The sequence below is a fragment of the Curcuma longa genome, chromosome 14 (genome assembly GCF_044706935.1).
Source record: "Curcuma longa cultivar G26 ecotype Majalengka, Jawa Barat chromosome 14, ITB_CL_G26_1.1, whole genome shotgun sequence".
Taxonomy (NCBI): domain Eukaryota; kingdom Viridiplantae; phylum Streptophyta; class Magnoliopsida; order Zingiberales; family Zingiberaceae; genus Curcuma; species Curcuma longa.
Window position 1 is genome coordinate 2,316,679 of NC_133874.1, and position 13,344 is coordinate 2,330,022.

The 13,344-nt window shown below is 39.0% G+C and overlaps 1 protein-coding gene across 1 annotated transcript; it reads right to left on the reverse strand.

Annotated features, from left to right (window-relative positions):
* Nucleotides 1-210: 210 nt before the first annotated feature.
* LOC141844719 (zinc finger protein GIS3-like) lies at nt 211-807 on the reverse strand. Its single transcript, XM_074732713.1, has one exon. It carries the CDS (start codon nt 805-807, stop codon nt 211-213), a length of 597 nt encoding a protein of 198 aa, XP_074588814.1.
* Between the last annotated feature and the right edge of the window lie 12,537 nt (nt 808-13,344).

Below are 13,344 nucleotides of genomic sequence, written 5' to 3' on the forward strand. Positions count from 1 at the left end.
CACTGCTTTCTTGGCGAAATCGAAGTGTCATCGCCGTGGGCTGATCACAAACAGGAATTAGATGCAAAAAGATTAGAACTAAAAGGTGAAAATTAAGAAATTTACATGGGCTACTAGCGCCATGACCGTCGCTGATCTTGCGCGGCGCGTTCATCGTTATCATTTAAAAAAAAAAAACAGATTTAGCAGAGGCAGACGGCACACGGCGAGTCAGAACCCGGAGGAAGCCAGGCTGAGTTGGAGATCCAACTCTAACGCCTCCTCCGCTCTCGCAGTCTTGCTCTGGCCGGAAATGGTGAACCTTTCGAAGGAGGTCTCGCCGTGGCCGTAGCTGGCGCCGGTGGGATAGTTGTATGTGGGCGTAACCGCCGGGAACCGGGCAGAGGCGGTGGACGAGGGAAACACGCAACCGTTGAAGGGTGGCGCCGGCGCCGTTAACGCGTCAGGGTAGAAGTAGACCCAACCCGATGTAGGGCCGGGAGCGGCTGGCGGGCACTCAGGGAAGAGGTGTGGCGGCGGCGTGAAGGCCGACACGATGGGGTTTCGGGGGAAGAGGGTGCCGCCGCCGTGGAGGTGGTGGTAGTGCTGCATCTGGGCGGCGCGCTTCTGCTTCTGTCGCTCCTTCTTGTGCGCGTTCTGGTGGCCGCCCAGCGCCTGCGAGTTGGCGAACTCCCGGCAGCAGTACTGGCACTCGTACTTCCTCCCCTCGCCGCCGGGGGCCTCCGTCGTCGTCGACGACGAGGAGTCGGAGCCCGGCCCGGCCTCTTCCTCCTTGGATACGACATCAAATCCGAACAGCTTCGGCATGATCTCTTTGTTATCTCAGCAATTAGTAGAAAGAGATAAGTAGAAGCAGAACGAAGAGGAAGAGGAAGGAAGAGATTGCGTTGATGGATGAACTGTGGGCTTCAGTTGGGTCTCTATATATCCACATATAGGATCGTTCCAAGGTAGGGTGACTAAATTATACAACAAGGTCGAAGAAAAGGTCTTATTATATTGGCCTCCATACTCTCTATATAGGCCCTGTACTATTATCATTGCAATGAAACATTTTAAAGGAGGGGACTGAATACAAATCAGTGGAATAAAGAATTGTAGTTGCAGCCATCCCAAGAGAGGGGAATGGGTGACTGCATGATGTAGGCAGCAGAGGACCCAACAGGACGACCTTAGATTGCGCTTGTCTTGGCCCTCGTTTCAAAGGACCACCTCTTATTCTTCTTCTTCTATGCAGGCTGCTACCCCGGTCCGGCCCCTACGCCTCTACAGTATATATATATATATATATATATATATATATATAATGACCAGATTTGCCGCAGAGAGCTGGATGACACAAATTTAAAATTTTGTGTCTGCTATAAGTCACAGTGACTCATTAATATGTGAGTGAGTGGGCGTCACTCTGTATCAGTTACAAGTGTGGTGTCACCATGTGGGGGGCGTAATCGGTGCCCTTATATTTTAGGGCAGTGAGACATTCTTAGGTAACTGGGAGTACAGGCATCAGGCAATGAAACTTTGGGTGTGCAACATGAATTGCAAGCCAGGCCCCATGTTGGGTTTCGGCATGTGGTTGGCATTTTGGTAGTGTTATTTGTTGCCTGTTCATGTGAGAGACCAACGTTGAGCAGATGGCAAGCACAATGCACCTGCCCAGTATATTTACATCACTTTCGTCTTTTGTTGCCAGAAAGGGGACTGTTAAATTCCTCTGTCCATGGGATCAGTTTGATTAATTACTTGTAATCTGACTTAGAAGAAGATCAAAAGGATTTAAAACAAACATTGTAGTTCCTCTCAGGAGTGACAGCTGAGCAAGAAATTCCATTGCACATGCTTTAAATTTTTTCTAGTTTGTTTTTTCTGCATCCAACCGTAATTGGGTATTGATATGTTTTCTACTATTTTATTTTTTAGGTTTATGCAATGAGATTCAAGTTGTAAACCTCACCACCGGCAGCTGCAAAGTAGTTTATAATTAGGAGAATTATTGTGAATAGGATAGCTGTCGACCACTGATAACAAATGAAAGATTCTCTGTTGTAGATGCATCTCTTAAAAGACTATCAATGCTAAGCTAGAACTGAGACTGCCACCTTAATAACTCAATGGGCCCAATTACATATGTTTTAAGGGATTAATTATCTAGCTAAACTAGATAGCAACAGCTTTACCCCTTCCCCTATGATGAACAATATGATTAGCTCTTTCACTCTTTGATCCACCATATGCAATCTGATACTTGTGCCTTCAGAATACTAAATTTACACCTAATGTACACATATCACCAGTGTGCAAGCCTCATTCAAAAAGTTTTTTTTTCTTTAGGGGAAAATATAAGAACTTGTATTTTAATTATTTTCCTTGAAATCTTGAAGATGATCATAATATATTCACAGCTAGTGAGAATGTAGTCAGTCTAATGATCCTGGGCTAAGTGTTAGTTAATTTGTAGTGAGTTGGTGGCAATTTAATTTAATCTTAGTGACCCCTATCCATGGATTTTGCTTTGTCCTTGTTCTTTGTATATAAGGTGGTTGAGGTGATCTGTTTGGAATGAAATCAGTCATGTTACTGCTATTATGAGATTCTCCTAGTCTTAGCACAGTAACCTTTTATATCATTTATAAATTCATCCACAAGGGTTCTCTAAAGTTTTTTTTTCCATGCCTTGGATTGTATTCATCGATAACTTAATTAAAGAAGCTTACAAGTTTTTATTTTATTTTGTTTATTCTTTTTTGTTGTCTCCACCAATTTTTGTGTCTTAAGTTTTTGTTTTCTACTTTTTTTTTTCTTGAAAAACTTTGTGGACAAGGCTGTCCAAAAATATTATGTTTCTCCTAACTCATAGCTAGGACATTATTCTTAAATAATTTGGCTTCCATTATAACCTTAATTACAATCTTCATCTTAAGAGTGAATATATATATATATATATATATATATATATATATATATATATATATATATATATATATATATATATATATATATATACAGTTCTGTTCTGCTGGGCGTCGGTTGCTGGGCGTCCCGTAGGCGACATCGACGTGGCCTCCACGTGGCTGGGACCGACCGCGCTCGCGTGGAAAGAAAAGAACCTCGTCGTCTCCGCGCTTCTTCCTCCAAACCCGATTCTTTCCTCCAAGCCCTAACCCGCCGCGATTCCTTCCTCGCGACCCTGCTCTCTTCTCCTCTCGCCACCGCCCGCGATCCCTGGCCGCCGCCCTCCACGGCTCGCCATTCCTCCCCTCGCTCGAATCCTCCTCCTCCACGGCTAGCGACCTCTTCCTCCAAACCCTAACCCGCGATTCTCCCCTCCCCTCTTCTCCCTTCGCCGCCCGCGATCCCCTTTGCACCGCCGCCGATCTGGTCGCCCTGCTCTCTTATCCCCTCGCGCCCGCTTGCACTGCTCGCGGACCGCCACCGATCTGCTTGCCCCTGCTCGCCTCGAGAACACGATAAAGAGGATCAGATTTCGAAGAGAAAAAGAGGATTAAGATGGAAAGGTGAGGCCTTTCCTCCTTTTCCTCTCTCAAAACTTCTGATCGAAGTTTCAGATCGAAACTTCATATACTTGGAAAGATTTTCCCTCGATTTGACAGAAAAAGGATGAGATTTCATTTCACAGAGAAGAAGAGGATTCAGATACAAAGACGACGAGGCGCTTCCTCCTCCACTCCCAAAAGATCAAAGACGAGATTTTTCTCTTCGATCATTGAGAGAAAACAAGAACAGGAGGAAGAGGATTCAGATTCAAAGACGAGATTTTTAAGGATGGGGCCGTGTGATCGAGATCGAAGAGAGACGAATCATACACTATTATCTTCCCCATCCAATTGGATTATCATGAATCGTGTGATAGAGGAGATGTGGAACTTAAGGGTTTGGCAAGATAGTCTAATTTTTAGTTGAGCTATTGTGCTTTTTACAGTGTCTTTTAGAAACCATTATTTCAGTTGTATTCGGGGCCATAAAGGAATCGAATCTACATTTGCCAAGGTTTCTAGCATTTCCTAGCCAAGTATGTTGCTTTTTTAGAATTATGATTTACTAATTGTTGTTGTCTGTTAATTGTTCTTTCATTTATTAGTAAGATATTTGTAGTTAATAATATGTATAATCACTGCAGGAGCATGATGCCACCTCTCAAGAAAGATTGGAGCGTAAAATGAAAAATGCACCTCCTGAACAAGGAAAATTTAGAATGCTTTCTCGTGAAGAGTGGGATGCAATCCAGGAGGTACGACCCAGAACTCCGTTTGAATCCAAGTTTGCTCGTCCAAATGCACGCATCAGAACAGGAGAGCCAGTAAAGTTGGTATGACCTTCTATCTATAGTTTGCTTTGTTTATTGATTCAGTTTATCTCCAAAATAATTACCCATGTCCCTTAGTTCAGAGTATAAGGGTGTGTATTTATAATTCAAAACTGATTACTTAAATCAATCCAAACTGAAAAAGTTTGTTTCAGTTTTCAATCTAGACAAAATTATTGGTTACAATTTTGACATCCACAAGATTTTTGTGACCATATATAAGCTGTATATATTTGAGTTAGTTGATTATGTTCTCTTATTATTATCGATTTGTTCGGTTCATTATTTATCATAAATCATAAACTACAGATATTTTACTATTATTTTCACTAAAACTTCGCTTAAAAGTATTTTCAATTTTTTATGGATGTATAAAAAAGAATTTGATTTATATAATATATAGTTGTGGGCGTAACACAAATTAAAAGACATAAGACAATTCAAGAAGCACTTGATCATGATCTGATTTATAACTGTACTTGGATAGTAAGCATTTACCTTTAAGAACTGAATCAATTGCAATGATGGCTCCAACTGTATAGAATGGAATATGATGAATCTTTCATTATATATGTGTGTACATGTGTATGTTTAGTTTGGAAGCTTGAATGTTTCATTTTCCTTTCCTTTCCTTTCGGTTTGAAAATTGTCCAATCTTGTCAGTTCGGTACAGTGTGATAATTTTCTAATAAATTCAAACTCACTCTTAGTTCAGATCGAATAGTTATGTATATAATACTCCTGTTCATTTTGCTCGAGCAAAGTGGCAGCAGAACAATTTGAATGCTATTTTTTTGTCTTTACTTAACAGATATATCATTGCAAATTCATCTTTAAAAAGGTCGCACAATTCTAATTTGATTGCAGGATGATGTCAAAGATTGGGCCATTGATTTGTTCAGAGATGCCTTCACAAGAGTAGAAGAATGTGTCAAATGAAGGTGAACTCCATGGCTTCACTGCTGCACATCTCAACCCTCAGTTACAAGATAACAATGAACAGAATGAAGCCAGAAAACCACTTGAGGAAGCACAATCTTCATGCTTTGATCCAGAAATAGTCTACAAAGTTGTGATTATGAGGAAACACAGAATTCTAGTCGCAAGCACAACATTTTTTCCTTAGAGAATTCCAAACTTTACTTTTGTGAAATCTATGTACTATAGTGTGGCAATTCTTAGAGAATAAGGGTTTCCAGATAACTTTTACAATTCAGGGCTCTCATTATTATAATAGGTTCTGAATACTTGACATGTGCAGTCGTTTTGTTTTGAATACGACATTTGTACATGTAGAGCATCATTATATTATATGATGTTGTTCACACTAAACTGGTGTATCTCTAAAAATACTGGATGTATACTTGGAAGTTGACAATACTGGGTTATTATAATAGATTGATAACATTATTATATTACCTGAATGTACACTTGGAAGTTGGATCTAAAGGCACATTGCCAAGATTCTTTATTCTCCTTTTCACTTCTTTCTTTGCTTTCCCAGTTGTTTTTCCTTGAATCTTGAAGTTGTTTTTCAATCTAACTGACTTTCTCAATTAAAACTTGACATTAAGAACAATTGCACCAATGGAACATACCTGGAGAGTCAAGCACTGGTATATTTTGTGATCAAGAAATTGGTCAAGTTCACATAATATGCCAAAGAAGAGTTGAACAGGAGGTATAAGATAAACTTGGTGTCCTCTCTAGCAAGTTCCAGTGATACGTTGATCACATTCTTCTCCATTATAATTGTTGCAGGAAGTATTAAAATCACTGCTATAGGAGCCATATACAGAAGGAGATTCATGGAGTTCAATTTTTCCCTTGAATATGAAGCATAACATCAGAACGTTAATTGCATTTTGATTATACAACTACTATTGTTTTACACTTATGAAGCAGTATGAACATGCGACATGCAGTATTGGAATAAATACAGGGGGAGTTCAAAATTGATCCCTTTAAGTAACAGAGAGAAGTATATCACAAGCTTCATGAGCTATCTTACATCATAATACCTTCAACACCATCAATTATCTTACATTATAATACCATCATCTATTATCTGATATTAGTTCATGCCTTAAAAGGGTTACAAATTCCACAAACAATGAAGGTAAAAGGAGTCATTGAGCAGTTTCTCCGGAAAGCATTATTGCATCAGAACCCTCACAGACTGCAATGGCAATGTCTGAGACCTCAGCATATGTTGGTGTTGGATGGACAATCATGCTTTCAAGCATGTTTGTTGCTACAATAACAGCTTTCCCATGCTCCGGCAAATTCTTATAATCTCTTCCTGCACAAATAAGAATTCAACACAAACACATGGATATCTCTTGGATTCAAAAAGAAAAAGAAGATCAACATTTGTCTTCATTCATTCAATAGCATGATCAAATCATATCAAGCACAGGAGGGTGCAAACATATGCAGCAGAGCATTGTAGACTAATAAAAAGTAAACATCAAATGGACATTTTTTGTTATGGATTTTAGCCATTAACGGACAACCAGTACCTGCAACAGAGGAACTTCTTCAATAGGGAGTTCAGCTCCAAGGTCTCCCCTAGCAACCATAGCCTACAAAATGTACATGAAGTTTTGATCTTTTGGGAGCGGAGGAGGAAGCGCCTCGTCGTCTTTGTATCTGAATCCTCTTCTTCTCTGTGAAATGAAATCTCATCCTTTTCTGTCAATAATCGAGGGAAAAAACTTTCCAAGTATATGAAGTTTCGATCTGAAACTTCGATCAGAAGTTTTGAGAGAGGAAAAGGAGGAAAGGCCTCACCTTTCCATCTTAATCCTCTTTTTCTCTTCGAAATCTAATCCTCTTTCTCGTGTTCTTGATTTCTGTCAGTAATTGAAGAAGAAAAAAACAAATCTAAGGTTCAGATCTTTCCTTTGTTGCAGACCATTCGGCGGCGGTCCGCGAGCAGTGCAAGCGGCGCGAGGTGAGCAGGGGCGAGCAGATCGGCGGCGGTATATATATATATATATATATATATATATATATATATATATATATACAGAATTGCTATTATGAGCGCCGGTTCGGTGCGCGCCTGTGAGCGCCTGGATCTCGGCCGTCCACTTCCGATCGCGATAAACGTAGCCCGTTCGATTGAACAGTGATTCTCCTCGGACCTTCGCCGCTTCCCGCCGCCCGTTCATCGCCGTCCGACCACCAATTGCCGCCGGACCGGACCCGTTGGAACCGCAACTCGACGGCGGTCCGGCGGGTGTCGGAGTCCGGCCCCGATTCGGCCGGAATTCAGCCAGATTCCGGCCGAATCGGGGCCGGAATCCGGCCGCGGTCGACGCGCCCGGCGCTGGCGCGTCGATCGGGGCCGGAGTCCGGCCCCGATTCGGCCGGAATTCGGCCGGATTCCGGCCGAAATCGCCGCCAGACACTGGCGGCCGAATTTTCGGCCGGAATCCGGCCAAATCGGGGCCGGACTCCAGCCCCGGTCGACGCGCCGGCGCCGGGCGAGTCGACCGCGCCCGGTCTCCGGCCCCGATTCGGCCGGAATCCGGCCGGATTCCGGCCGACAGGGGTGCCAGGCACTGTTGCCCTTGTTTCGGCCGGAATTCCGGTCGGATTCCGGCCATCCGGCCGGAATCCGATGCCGGAACGTGCGCCGGCGAGTCGCGATTCCAACGGGTCCGGTCCGACGGTCGTCGGTGGTCGGACGGCGATGAACGGACGGCGGAAGCGCGTGAAGGTCGGCGGTTGGCGCGCACGGGCGCGTAGGAAGCCGGCGCTCATAATAGCAAAATTCTATATATATATATATATATATATATATATATCTTATAAATATTTATATGTTTTATCATATCTATCCAAACCTTTAAAAGGACACAACATGAAGCCCAAGAAGTGCATCCGCTTCTAGCTCAACCACTTCAGCACCATAGCACTACAAAAAAAACTAATAAATTCACGATAAATTTAGGGATGAATTTTATAAATAAATTCATTGTAAAAATATTTGTGATGATCTTTGCGACAAAAAATTATTATCGTGAATAAATAATCGTCAAGTTCTGTAATGAAAAAATAAAACTTTATCACAAATTTCGCAACAAATAATTTTTTCATCACTAAAATCGTTAAAAATTGATAACAAATCCTTTTCATCGCCAATCTCTAACGAAATCCATTTTTGTCATTGATTGGCTATGAAAATAATTTTGTTGCTATTTGGCAACGTAAAAGTAGTTATCGTAAATTTGCGATGAAACTGTTTTCGTTGTAAATTTGCGATACATAGTGATTTACAATATTTTGGGACAAAAGTGATTTTCTTGCAAAACCCAACTTCTTTCCACATATCCTCTCCAATTTTGCATTATATAGTGCATACAAATAATACAATCAAACCTATTTATTTTATATCAACGTACACCATTCCAATTCATACATTACAACAGATATATACATACAACATAATAACTTACATAATATTCAAAATAAATACAAAACAGTCTCAAATGCTCAATGATACAATTCCAATTTAAATACATACACAATTCTTTCATATCATATTCATACAACACATAACGATACAAATACAAAACAAACCAACTTAAATAATCTCAAATCATCATATCCAAAAATATCCCGCATTCCAATCTAACATTCTTCAAGTTCAACAAGTCATCATATCCAAATAAAAATATCCATTTCAAATAGTCTCAAAATGAGGGAAAGATACAAAAAGAGATCATCGTCCTCTTCTTCCTCGAGAGACACTTCTTTTTCCTTGCATACTTCTTCTTTTCCTGCATCAAAAAATAAAGAAACAAAAAGTATCATTCTAAAAAAGAAAGAAAATCTTATAAACTAACACAAAACTAAATATGTAAAGGTTTACTTCTTCTGACATGAATTTTTAAATTTCACCACCTTCTTTGACCTCATCAATCATGTTTGAAATAAATTAACAGTACTAATAAAAATATATATAAATGAAGGATTCACAAACTTAATTAAATAACAAATATTAAAAATACTTATTCTAAGATAAATAACATTCATACACAATAAATTCATGAAGAACCACCAACATCATCATCATTATTATCAATATCATCACCAAAATCGAGAGAAATTTAACTTAGAGCAAAACTTAACTGAAGATGTTGCATGATCAAGTATTGTTGTTGACATAAATCGTTAATTTTTTGATCTCTTTGCCTCATTTCCTTTCTTAATGCCATTGCATTATTATCCTCTTCAAATGACTAACTTCTTCAGTCAAGTTATGTATTTATGTCCTTACTGTTGGAGGAGTGGAAGATGTACCAGCAACTCTACAAGTTCTGTTTAAAGAACTTATTCTCAATATCCTTCCCCTTTCTGTTCACCACTTGCCTCTAGCTATATACTCATATCATTATCAACATATGGCTCAGATCCATCATTTTCATCAGTAGCACCCAAACTTCTATGTACTAGCTCTAGCTCATCATATCTCTTCTATTTTGTAATGATAAAAATTAAAATAAATTTAGAATAACAATATATTAGAAGTGCATATAATATTGATTAAATATAATAGAAACACATATAATATAAAGTAAGAGCAAGTACATAACTAATATCTATTAATAGTCTATGTGTAAATTAAGATCCATGATTAATCCAAACCTTAGTTGCTTTAGCTCGCTTCCTGCTCCAAGTCTTGTATTTTTTTTGAAATATGTGATTGAAAGTGTCCATGAATAATGGCTCCCTCCCCATTTCCTTGGCCTAAAAATTCATGGTTAGAAATAATAAAATAGTCTAAAATAGATTTTAAAAATTAGTGTTTGAAAAAAACTATCAATCTGCATATATGTTCATCAATATTGATTGAGTCACCCACATATATCATAGACAATGTAGGACCATTGCATTCGAGAGAAGGGGTGAATCTCATTCATTCGTTCAACTTACTATTAAAGAAAACTGGCAGCGGAATTAAAAATACGAAATACAAGACACACATATTTACTTGGTTCCTAATCCCCTAGGGTTAGTATATCCAAGACCTATATACGGAAGACACACATCCACTAATAATTTCCTTTCCGAAACTCTTTCTGGAGGTGGAAAACCTATCTTACAGTCAAAGTACAATAATAAAAGAATATAGCATAACAAATAAGATAAAATAAACACAACCACTCTAGTAGAACTGATCTGAAAGTTCTAAGCACAACACACCCTGCCTGGAACTTCCCCGGTCGCACGAGTAGGGCTTCGGTCACGTTTATGAGCACCACAGAGTACTAGAGTAGTTGTCAGTTGATTGTTCTTTGATGCTGCTCATATGGGCCTTATAAAGACTCTTTCGGACACCCGGATTCCTTTTTGGACACCCCAGACTAATTCAATCTGATTCGTCTCTGTCGATCTTTATCCAAGCTAATTTTGATCTTGGTCCAGGCACCTGGACCAGCCCGAGATGCCTAAAAGGAAATTTAGCCACCTAGGGATACCCCTGATCCAAGCGCCTGAACCAGACTAAGGCGCTTGGACTATCAGGGAGCTTGGAATAAGATCCGAGCGCTCAAAACTAGTTCAACCAAGTTTGACCTGAGTTGAATCCGAGTATAGTTTGGCTGCTTCTATTTGCTTCTATCATGCTTTCTTAGTCTTGCTTTCAACTCTTGGTTCATGCAAGATTAACATACACCAAATAAATAAGTAGGGAACCTAAGCCTAACTGTAGTTTTTCTAACCTACTAGACTTACCTAAGTCTTACCCTATAAGTCCAACCTATTAGGCTTACCTAAGGGATACTTTCCTAGGATTTTCTCTTGCCAAATATCCGATCACCCTTGACCTACTTGGATTTATCCTTGCCTAACCTCTAGTTAGAACTAGTCACTCGGTAGACTTTCTACTTACCAAACATCCGGTCACCCTTGACCTGCTTGGACTTCTTACTTATCATCCGATCCTCTGACTCCCAGGACTTTCCTTTCAATGTCCAGTCCTCACTAACCCATCGACCTACTAGACACCCAGTTCACTGACCCATCTAGACTCTCCGCCTGGTGCATGCCCTAGATCTGTCAAGACTTCTTGGTCAGTCTCACTGACCAAGATTCTTGCCTAGCCTCCAACTAGGACTTCCCTTGCTAGTCATCTGATCAACTTTGACCTGATTATACTTCACTCATATCTAAATATTAGGTCCTATTTAGATTAACTCTTGGTTAAACTGACCAGACTTAGGTGTGTCAACATCAAATAGAATTAAGCATCGCAACTATAAAAAGGTTCCATCATAGCTTGAATCCTTTAAATATCAATCGCTCTTTATAGGTATGCATATGACCATCCATGTCAGTCTTTCTCTTAAAGACCCACTTACACCTAATCGGTTTGATAGTTTCAAGTGGATCAACCAAAGTCCATACTTGGTTAATATATATGGATTCCATTTTGAACCTCATGGCCTCTAGCCATTTCTTAGAATCTAGGCTCATTACAGTTCTTGATAGGATGTAGGCTGGTTGAGATCAATAAGCATTATATCATCATAGTCAGATAAGAAAAAATAATATTTCTTAGGTTGATAATGTACCCTGTTAGATCTGCGTAGAGCTTGTTTTACTCAAACAGGTTGTTGCTCCACAACTTCTTGCGGTGTAACAAATGCATGAACATTTTATGGTGCCTACTCAATTTTCATCAAGTCCTAAGTGCTAATTTGTGTATCTTATATTTCTTCAAGATTGACTTTACTCCCACTAGTCATTCTAGAAATAAACTTTCTTTCTAAAAAAACTTCATTTCTAGCAACAAATATTTTACCTTGTGTGGGATTATAAAAGTAATATCCCTTCATTTTCTTGGGATATCCTACAAAATAACACTTATTAAATTTGGATCATAGTTTTTCTAAGACTTGACGTCGAACGTAAGCTTCACAACCCCAAATAAAAGATATCTTAGGACTCTTCCCAGTCCATATCATATATGATGTCTTCATGACAACTTTAAACAGAATGCAATTAAGTGTGAAAGTAGTCATCTCTAGAGCATGTCTCCAGAAAGAAGTAGGAAGATGTATCTGACTCATCATTGATCGTACCATATCTAATAAAGTATGATTTTTTCCTCTCTGAGACACCATTCCATTATGGTGTTCCATGTGGAGTGAGTTAAAATATGATCCCAAACTCAACGAGATGGTCATGAAACTCTTGTCTAAAGTATTCACCACCTCAATATAATTGAGCATCTTAATATGCTTACCAAGTTGGTTTTATACTTCATTCTTAAATTCTTTAAACTTTTCAAAGGATTCTGACTTGTGTTTCATTAGAAACACATAACCATATCTACTAGCATCATCAGAAAAAGTAATGAAATACTAATAGCCTCCTCTAGCTGCTATATTAAAAGGGCCACAAACATCAGTATATATGAGTCATAACAAATTATTAACTCTTTCATTATGTCCACTAAAAGGTGTCTTTGTCATCTTGCCTTGAAGACAAGATTCGCATACCTCATATAATTCAAAATCAAATGAGTCCAAAAGTCCATCCTTATGGAGTTGTGATATGCAATTCTCAATGTGACCTAAGTGATAATGTCAGAGATATGTTTGGTTTAAATCATTAGATTGGAACTGTTTGATATTTATGTTATAGATTGAGTTTTCAAAGTCTAGAATATAGAACACATTCATAAGAAGTGCATTATAATAAATATATCATTTAAATGAACAAAATAATATATTTATCCTTTATTATAAATGAGAAACTTTTTTTCCTAATAAGAAATAGAAATAACATTCTTAGTTAAGGAAGGCACATAATAACACTCTTTTAGTTTCAAAATAAGTCCAGTGGGTAAAGATCAGGAATATGTTCCTTCAGCTATAACAACAACTCTTGAATCATTGCCTACTCGTAGATCCACTTTGTCCTTTGTTAACGATCTAGTACATATATACCTGAGGCAGAAGTTTCACTTCTCTTCTTTATAACTTGTAGAAGTCTTACTT

What these genes read in the sequence shown, in the direction of transcription:
- LOC141844719 (XM_074732713.1), bottom strand. Translation starts at nt 807, where the DNA reads ATGCCGAAGCTGTTCGGATTTGATGTCGTATCCAAGGAGGAAGAGGCC.